General features: G+C 40.0%; 1 protein-coding gene across 1 annotated transcript in view; it reads left to right on the top strand.

Moving 5' to 3' along the window:
• LOC105457394 (neuroligin-4, X-linked) overlaps positions 1-10,299 on the top strand; it is a 129,165-nt gene continuing 118,866 nt past the window's right edge. The window contains exon 1 of the mRNA XM_011702032.1: positions 1-3,012. Coding sequence (XP_011700334.1) covers positions 2,628-3,012 — 385 coding nt within the window. The 5' untranslated portion in view covers positions 1-2,627. The remainder of the gene's footprint in view (positions 3,013-10,299) is intronic.

Raw genomic sequence — 10,299 nt, 5'->3', positions numbered from 1 at the left:
CATCGGTTCGGTTGGTTTTCGTCGCATACCACGGCGTCCCAGCGGCGCTCTCACCCTTTCGCGGTAACACCGTGCCCACCCCTGATCACGTCACGCGAGATTCGTCGCGGTGCATCGACCAGGGTCGACGTCAACGCGGTGCAGTGCCAGGGAGGGTGGTAGTTTGCTGCGACCGGGGTAGTTTGACGTGGGAAGAAACGCGGGGGTGACCGTTTCGCTTTTGGCCCGATCCCACTACCACCTTTCACTCGGATTTTTCGGTGCGGCTCTTTCGTTAGCTTCGGGGGTTTAGTTGTGTGCCGAGGGGGATAGTAGTTGCTTCTAGCGAGCGGGAGACGTCCGACTGTCCGGCGCAATTCGACGAAACTTGAAATTACTTTGGCGCATCCGATAAATCTGGTCTTATCGGGAAACGATTTCCCCGACTCGGCAAAGTTTAAAGAAATACTTCGGAACGGGGTGCCGGCGCGGGTCGCCGGGAGGGTAGAGAGGGGAGGCAGTGGATGTACGTCGTAAAGCTATGTGCAAAAGGAATGCCGTACGATAGTGCTTGACTCGTCGCGAGGAAGGGACGATGACCGCGCGCGACTGTCGTAATCGTAGTGTTGTGCCGATGATCGGAGCTCATCACTCAGTGATCAGTCGGGAAAGTGCAAATTTAATGGAGTAATCAAAGATAATCCTAAATTTGTTTCTGTCTACAAGTGTCTGTCTAGAAACCTGCGGGAAATTAGCTGTTGATCAATAGTGCGATTTAAATCTAACTAGGTTAATTGAAAATTGAAGCTGTTGACTCGGCAAGAATAGCGTCACATCCCTCGGAAGATTTGTATTTCATACCAAAGAGATACTGAAAGGTTTTAAATATATATAGTGACGTACTTCTTGAACGCGACGAGTAAAGCTTACTGTGGATGCTTCTTTTATTTCACAACTATAACGGTGCGCGTGTCTTTGTGCATATCTCTTTAAACGTCAAACAAGGCTGAGGCAAAATAATGGATTTTCAATTCCGCATTTATCGATTACGAAGGAAATCTAAAATTTTTTAATCTAAATACTAATTTCGCGTGTTACATTTTGCTTTCCTCGATAATTGAAAATCAACGTCAGTTCCTTCACCCGCAGAAATGTTTTTCATCGAATCAGCTTTGAAGAAAAAATCATTTGCTGAAAAATTACGTCAATAAATGTTCAATTTGATTCGATCGAGAGATTAGTTCGATGAATCACGAGATGAGAACCAGATGCGATTCTCGTTATCTTTGATCCGTCCAAAGAAATCTTGAACGAGAGATTGAGAAGTTATTTCTCTCCTGTACTCTCCTGCTTTTTCTTGTCAAGATGAAACGAGTGAGTAAATATTCGAAAAGCGGCCTGCTCCTGAACGTGATTAAAGCCGGTGCATTCTATCTCTTTCGATACATTAAGCACGCCATCAGAAACGAGATCGTCTTTGTGTGAACGTTAAGATACGTGTGAATCCCTTTTATATCCAGCGGACGTGAGTGAGGAGCGGAGAATCATCAAAAGACGACAGGTTATGCTATCGTGGATTGTCGTGAGAAGATCCTGTCAACCGGAAGTTACAATCTAAATATTATAGTCTATCGTGGAAAAGTGTAAAGTTACCCCTTCCGTCAGTGTATAATTAAGTGTATTTAGTTGACTCACTGTTCTCACTGGACGTCCATCGGTAAATTTATGACGATCTCTCTCACATATAGAAAATCTCTACTGTTCAGCGAGATAACGAGACAGTGAATCCGGAGATTGTTAGAACTTGCAACTTGATAGGGTGGAGCTGATAATAATTAAGTCTAAACTATAACGATGGTGTTTATAAGGAGAATATGCTGGTCCTCGTCAATGCATCGACCAAATATATCTGAATTTCTTCAACACTTAAATATCTAATTAAATATATGACTGAAAAAAATCTAATACAGAACAAACACAATCTCTGCGACTCCTAGGAAGAAGGATGTTTCCCAATCTATTAATCTGCAGTCTTCCCTAGGTCAATTGCATCAAAGTAGATAGTCAAAGACAATTCTCAATTATTTCTTTTGCTGAATCATTTCGGATGAAAAAATGTAGTACAAAAGATCACCGCAATCTTTCAAGATTAACAAATCGGAAGAATTATGGAAAATCCACTTGATTCTCATCAGTTTTCTGCATGCATCGTTTAAGCTCAGGAATATCTAATTAAAGACAATAGTTCTGTTCTAGAATTCTCTAAACAAGAAACCAAAATAGAATTGAGACCATGCTCTTTAGACTGAGCTAAAGGGTTATCAAAAGATAGCAACAAACTTTACCACTAACTCTTATTTCCGGCCGAGAGCGTCTCAAATACATTGATCGAGTCAAGTAAAGTGAAACAGTCATCGAACTGCCCTTCGCGAAGGAGACTGATGTATTCAGGAGGCGGACGAGCTTCTGAGAATCGCGAGATGGATCAATTCGCGTACATCCGCACCTCCAGCGGCGGTTAAGGAGGGAACGGTCGCGGCGCGAGACGAGGAAAGCGGTATGAGAGGCGTCGGAACGGCGAAAAAGTGATCGGCGGTGGTGACGCTGAAGCAGGAGGTGTCGCCGAAGACGTCGGTGATCGCGTCAAGATGACGTCGTCGATCCTGGCGCTGCTCGGCTTGATCCTGACCGCCGGTGCCGAGCTGAGCTCGAGGATTGTCAGGACTAAGTACGGCGAGCTGTCGGGCGTGATCGTTACTCTCGATCGATACCTCGAAGGAGTCGAGGTATTCCGCGGCGTACCCTATGCCTCGCCGCCGATCGGTTCATTGCGTTTCATGCCGCCCGTCAGCGGTGCCCTTTGGCACGGCGTTAAGATCGCCGACAAGTTCGGACCCGTCTGTCCCCAGAAGCTACCTGAGCTCAGCGATAAGATGCCTAAGGGCAGGGTAGAATACCTCAAGCGGCTACTGCCCTACCTCAAGAACCAAAGCGAGGATTGCCTGTACCTCAACATTTACGCACCGGTTCAAGGTAACTTCTGCTTTTTCATTTTTTATACTGAAGCGAAAGGATTATTGAAGAAAACCGTACAAAGTAAATAGGATCAATTAAAACAATTTAAAATTAAAAATAATTAGATAATTATTTTGGAACATAATAAAATTTTTTAATCAATAAAATCTAAGTTTAAAAAAACATTAGCGCTACAAAATCTAATTTTAAAAAATATAATAAAATTTGTAAATAACACATATTATAATCTAAATTTGCAATACTAATTATTCTATTCTCTGTAACATTTTAATGAAAACATTTCTTCATTCGTTAATTGTACATTCATTATTAAACAAAAAATTAAACAAAAACATGGAACACACTAGAATTCATTTGCTTTAAAGCAATCCCCTTTGATACGCATCTAACTAGTAATCAAGCTGTAGATTACATTTCAGTTCGAAACGGAAATCAAACGCAAAAGGATTTGAGGGATAAAGTTCTATTATCAGTACACAATTTTCCGCGGAAAGGGATTCGATAAACGCGTCCATCCATGGACAGATAATCCCGCATTGGGCGCAGTTTATTTTCCAGATATCCAATTTACCTGTACAAATCGTAGCACGTGATATAACGATCTCTTTTTTATTTCCCATGTAAACTTGTAATCAACACAATAGTTACACGGAGCGTTTGCTATTGAGTCAAGTTGCAGTTCGCCGACCCCGTTTTGCATCTCATTCGCCTTTAGCAAACGCATCGGTAAAATACTACTTCCGTTCAATTACAATACGCGATGGACGTCCATTTTGCGCAAAGTGTCGTATCCAAGCGCCATGCTTTGTGACCGTGAAAGCGGCGATATCGTACCGCTTCCGGCGGAAGTTAACGAACCTCCTCTTTCCCACGAATCAACGTAATTTGAGAATATAAGATGTAATTGCGTTTTTAAGCGCGCGATGAATAAAGTACCGTTTTGTATAAAGTATCACATCCAAGCTAAATTTGCAACTTGTGGAAACAAAGATATCGCGAATGGGAATTAACAATTTCCCTTTCCCCCGCAGTTAACGTAAAATGGAAAGAAATTGAAAGATTGAAAGATTTTTGATTAAATTAAATTTCAAAATTCTTAGAGAGGAGAGAGAGAGAGAAAGAGAGAGAGAGAGATGTTAGATTTACTTTTTTTACAATTAAATTGCGACGTAAAATGGTTGATGATATTTTGAGATAATCGCGTGCATTTCCTAACAAAAGTCACCACGCCGTAAGAAGAATACGCGCTTTTTTTACCGCGGCACGGATCCCTGCATCGTGAATGCGATCTCGTTAAATCAGCCAATTATCTTGCGATCCCTCGGAAAGAGGCTCAAAGATGGCGAGCTCTTTTGTGCGCAGTCTTTTCTCGTTTCTTCTGCATAACGGACGGTAGCCGAAGAAATCCGCGTCGATTCTTCGTCTACCTTTCATTCGACGTTCCTCGACGATGAAAGCTCTCGCCATATTTTCCGCGAGTGTATTAATCCCGATACGGAAAATCAAGCTCGCACGAGACTCTTTAATGTCGCGGATAAATACGAAAGCGGAGCATGTAGAAAGAGCATATTGATGTCAACATGATATATATATATATATATACCTATATATATATATATATATATATATATGTTACATGTTGTAGGTTCTTTTTTTATAAAAGATGTAATTATAGTATTTTGTGATTCTTGATGAAAGAATCGAAGGATAAACTATAGATAATTTAAAAATAGAGTAATAATTATAACGTCGGTATTTAATAGCCTATACCTGGTCTATAGTTTATGAAATCCAACAGAGTTAAAGTAAAATGGCATAAATAAAATGAAATAAAAGTTTAAATAAAATGCAATAAAAAATGAAAATAATTACAAAGTAGATGAAAATGAAGCACAATACAGAATACGTAACAGAGAGAACTTTACCGTGAGAAACGATATTTAAACTGTCCAAACCTGTTTCAGCGTTTAAATGTAAATGTGCCTCCTTCTTTCCTATATAACGTTTCACGTAGAGTACGAAACATCTTCTAATACTATGGCGGGCACTTTCGCATTTTCTTCTCCTTGTTGAGAGTTACATATAGCTGAGGTGCTGGCAAAGTTTTTCACCTGTGTATTGCAATGGCGGCTCGAGTGTAGTACGCGTGTGGTGGTGCTACACAGGAACTTAATAAGAAACTTTATAATCACCTCGTGCTTAGAGAGATTAAAGCTCGCGGGGAGTAACTTTCCGCGCGGACTTAAGTATCTAAACTAGATAATAGTTTCGGAGCCTAGACAAGCCGATCAATCTTTGCTACTCCGGGGGCCGGATACTCCAAAAGTATAACATCAATTCATTTTCGGACGTAGCAACGGAAGAATCTGTCGTTTCGACGCGCGTGGGTCGCCGGAATCCTCGCGGTTAGAAAATTATCTGCCAAAATGAGCGAAAATTTGCGAAAATTTCGGCGTTCCTAAAATTTTGTAGTATTCCAGGATAATAACTCAGCAAGCGCCGCCATTGTCGCGCGGCCCAAACAAAGAATCCACGAAAGCGACCATTAATTTGCCGATTTGAATGGGAAGTGTTATTTTATAGCCCGCGTTCGTTTCCCATAAATCGCTTTGCAGCCGCGGAATTCGCGCAATCCTCTTCATCCCACTCATTGGTCTGCCATTGCGCTTTTGCGACATTATTTTCTACACACTGACTTCCAAAAAAGATTTTGGTTTAATCCTAGTTACCCTGATTGGCGTCCCGAAAAGTTGATTTAGATTCAGACATTTCAAAGTATGATCCGTGATAATTAAAATCTCTCTAATATTAATTGTAATTATACGGTCTCAAATTGTTATTCTTATAAATCTATTAATATAATTAATCTTCTGTTATGTCAACATTTCATTATTTTTTTATTCTATTTTAATTATGATTATAAATATGTGATACAAAAAATTTCATGTGCTGCATTGAAATGGATATTGGTTGCACCTGCACATCGTAAATCGGTAGCTGAAGGACTTACAGGTGAATACGTGACCCCGAGGACAATTGAAAAAGCTGCATTAAACATGGCGGGGAGATGATTTATCGGGGGTTGAAGAGCGATTCCCGCATGTTATCGCCTCCTTCTATCCCCTTTTCCATCCTTTTCCGTTACACACTAAATTCTATTTCGATATTGAATGGCAAAAGCCTACCGCGTATGTTTTCCCATTCAAGTATCAAGCGATCTTTGCATCGCGCGACGTTATCGTTGTCGCACGATTCAGCGACAGTAAATTTCCGAAACAGGTAAAAAAATAAAATAAAACGCATTTTCAGATGTGATACACACAAATTTACGCGGAATATTATGCGCATATTCGACTTTTAATATTTATTTTGAATGTAAAACGTACCAGTGAATTCTTTTTTTATCTCAAAATTCTTTTATAATTTTTGTGTATATAATTTTTTTAAAGGGTTTTACTACTGACCTATATATTAATTTTTTAATAGAATTTTTTAAATAATTGCAAAAAGCTGCAACTATTAATTATAAACGATTTAGTAATATAAAAATTAATGTATTATACAATTTAACATGTAAATGTATTAATGATTGATTAATTATTGATATTCGTAACAATATATAAATTGTAACAAGAGAGAAAAAAATATTTAACTTTAGAAATTTTGCATATCCAATTTGATCTTGTTTATGTGTTTATCGAAAGGGAAGAATGTAAAATTAAGGGCAGAATGAGTGTCTAATCTTGCAATATGTTAAAGGTAATTGAATATTAATTACAGATCGCCTCCCCAACGGGATCGCAACACATTACATCGATTTCCTGGAGCGGGCTTTTAAACCTTATCGCGTGTAAACGATAATTATAGGATCAACCCGGCGTAATCCAGTTATTAATTTAATTACGATCCCGCGCTAATTTCACGCCGCGCTGATCATTACACGGAGTATAGATTTAACGAATCAATTCCCACGTGTAATTCCGCACAATGTGCGCGCTAATACGACCAAAAACTTGATCCATCAAAATGCGAATTTCTCTGTCACGCCTTTGTATCGAAATTTGCGATTATTATTTAACAATCATTACAAATCGCCCGCGTCTGCCCGACGAAATGCCCCCGCTGCTGCGAGTTTCATTGAAATCACATTCCGGCTTCGAAAGGTTTCCCGGTGAGCGAGCACGAACTTTTGGCACCGCAATTAACTTTAATTACATCCCATTCAAGAATTACTATAGACTGGCAATTATGCTATCAGAATTCCGTTTTTGAATATTAAAGAACATGCTTAAGAATTAATCTTCAATATTGCAATATTTATTTCTATCGATTTCAATTATTGATTTCCATTGTCGCTTTCACTTTGCAAGGATACGTTATATAATTAATCACATTCAGATTTTAATAACTAAAAGATCTTAATAATTTAATGAGAAAAAAATTCAAAATGTCTAGTAAAATTAGTTGATAAATTCAAATGTTAAGAGAAAAATCTGGTATTTTAAAAAATTCTGTCCATCTTTATACGGAGAATTCAGAGATCTGAGAAGCTACTTTCTGAAAATACATTAATCAGCGAGATGTTTTCGTTTCGAAGTTAAAAAGTTGTTATACAGCGACGCGACCATCCGGCGGAAGCGGTGGAAAGGGAAAGTCTCGTAGACTGCTTAATTATGCCGGGTTAGTAATGGAAATTAACGGGGATTAGTAATGGAAATCGAGGTGGTACCTCGTCTGAAACTAATTCTGGCGCTTCTTCTACGCGAACTTTGCGAAACGAAGTACAGTCTCGCTGGCATATATATCACACGGCTATAAATCGCCGCCACATATTGCAGTGCCTTCGAGAAAGATTCTCAGAATTTAAGACATTAAGCCTCCGTAGTATACAGCCCCATCGTTTCTCAAAGTTCTGTATTTTCCAACAAAAGCAATTCTGAAGCAACCCCATTTAACATTACGATGGATAATAACTTTGCAAGTAAACGTAAAAATTAGGAGTTCGGAATAAAAAAATTTTGTTTAAGTTCGGAAAGCAATAAAAAAGCAATAAAATTGTTAGCCAATAATCATCAAAAATATCGCACATTTTGTTACTTTCAATCACAAATTTATGACGTTATTAAATTTTTCTCCGGTCAAAATCAAGAGGAAAATTGAATGTGATAAAAAGTCACGGGATAAGGACACGGGAAATGAAATTTCAAAGAGATCCACGTCGAGGGGAGAGAAGCGAGTAAATCGAATTTGTAGCGGGCGTGACTGTGAGGAACGAAAACGAACGGCGAGAGACGGCGGGCGGAATTTCACGCAACCACGAAACAGCTCTTTCCGCGCGCGCACAACGAACGATTCCGCATGTTTGCACGCGCGTTAGCGAAAATTCAGCCGCGAAAATGCCCGGGAAAAATGTAGTTGTTTGTGAAGGGCCGAGCGTCCACATTCCGTCAGTTCTCAGCGTGTCATTAACCCCTTCATCTCCGTGAAGTATATGCATTTTCCGCTAATCTTGCGATGGCTTTACTCGGGATAACAGGTGAGAGAAAGGGAGAAAATGATCTTTTTCATAATCGTTTTGTAATTTACTTCAAGTGTTGCATTTTTTATCTTTTCAATCATATTTCGCTTTACAGCCAAATTTTTTAAATGTTAATTTTTAATTCCTGTTAGTCCGAGCTCTTATTTATAGAGGGAAACACAAACGTTTTTCTTAGGAAATAAAAGCGTATTTCTTCAAGGACTGAAATACTCTTTAGTGTGACGTAAATTCACGTTGCCGATGCAATCCTGCAATATCTGCAAGGAATTCTCGCGCGTACGGTAAAGTTGAAGGAAGGACGTCAACGAGGAATTATCGAGAGATTAAGGTATCGTCTCGCATTGTTACTCCCCAGACTCCATCACTCAAAGTGCTTTGGGAGGCGACTTCCGCCTCGAATCTCGCGACTCCATTTAACTCGGCCTTCGCAAGTCTACAGCTTCTCCTCCGTGAGCCATTAAATGCAATTGTACGCCAGGGTCTTCTCTTTCTCATCTACAAGGCACTTCCAATGAGGTATCCAAATTCTGCCTTCAAGAAATTTCAATTCGCACCCGTAATCCAGAAAATTGCAATCACAATTTGTTGGTTTTACTCGATCAAAGTCGACAATTTCATCATAATAATAGCAGCTATACGTATGTTTTTGTCTAATAATATTCGTTCTATTAGTCCACATTGCTGGCATTGCAGAAACGTTAGAGAAAACGTCGTTGCGCAAAAGCGCTGATGGAAAAATATCATAAAAGATACAATGTGTGCGTGTGTGTGTGTTTTCTTTCCAGTTAAAAATTTACTAAAATCTATACTCTACGTCAACTTGAATATTTATCCTCTCGATACAGGTTGTAAGCTTTTAGCCCCGCGCTCGCATTTACAGGAAAGCCATTACGGGCCATTCGCCTACAATTCTGCAATTGACAGCTCCATCAGGAGGCTGTGTTGGGTGATTGGACCGTGGAGAATCTTCCCGACGGTGCGAGAGGGATGCTTGGTCACTGAGTGCGACTAGCGAACTATTCTTTACGGCTTTCAATCTTACCTTAAAGCTCCCTTTCTTTCCGATCGTCCCGTCTATCAGGTTACCGTCACGCACAGCACGGCTCCTGTGTAATCGAGAGATCGATTATTTGCTCAGTATTTTTAATATTGGCAAAAGCCAATATCAGCGCTCAGATGAGCGCTTTTTTAATCCCTTGCGTCGCGGAAACGTTCGTGACCCGCGTAGTCGTACGAAAAAGTAAAGGATAAAACAATTGATTTATATTTAATTGAAACGCACACTTGGCGATTGCATTTCATTTTGAAATAACGAACGGGATTCAAACTTTTACCTTCGCCTTACCGGGAGGATCGATAACCTCTGGAATGCCATTTAACATTTATACGTGTTTAACGATATAAGGGCGCTAAATACCTAGGCAAAATAATTTAGATGGCTCGCGCAAATAAGCGATGATAGTTTAGCGGGATGAAAAGGCATTCGCAATTCGATTATCCGCGGCGCGGCGCGGCGCAGTTTGCAGCACGGGGAGGCTGGAGCTAAATGCAAATTTCGCAACTTATGACGTTCAGCGGGCGTAATTTCGTTGCGAACTGTAACGCTGCATAACTTCGATGCTTGACGAGCGTGAGTCACGCTTCATTGCGTAACAATGGTCCGGTCCACGTTATCGGAAGCTTTTTAATTACACCGCGAATGGCCGGCGAAATCAATTACGTGTCTCATTTACCTCATTTGTCTC

Source organism: Wasmannia auropunctata, unplaced genomic scaffold, assembly GCF_000956235.1.
Source record: "Wasmannia auropunctata unplaced genomic scaffold, wasmannia.A_1.0 LD335244.1, whole genome shotgun sequence".
NCBI lineage: Eukaryota > Metazoa > Arthropoda > Insecta > Hymenoptera > Formicidae > Wasmannia > Wasmannia auropunctata.
This window is presented reverse-complemented; position numbering and strand designations above follow the sequence as displayed.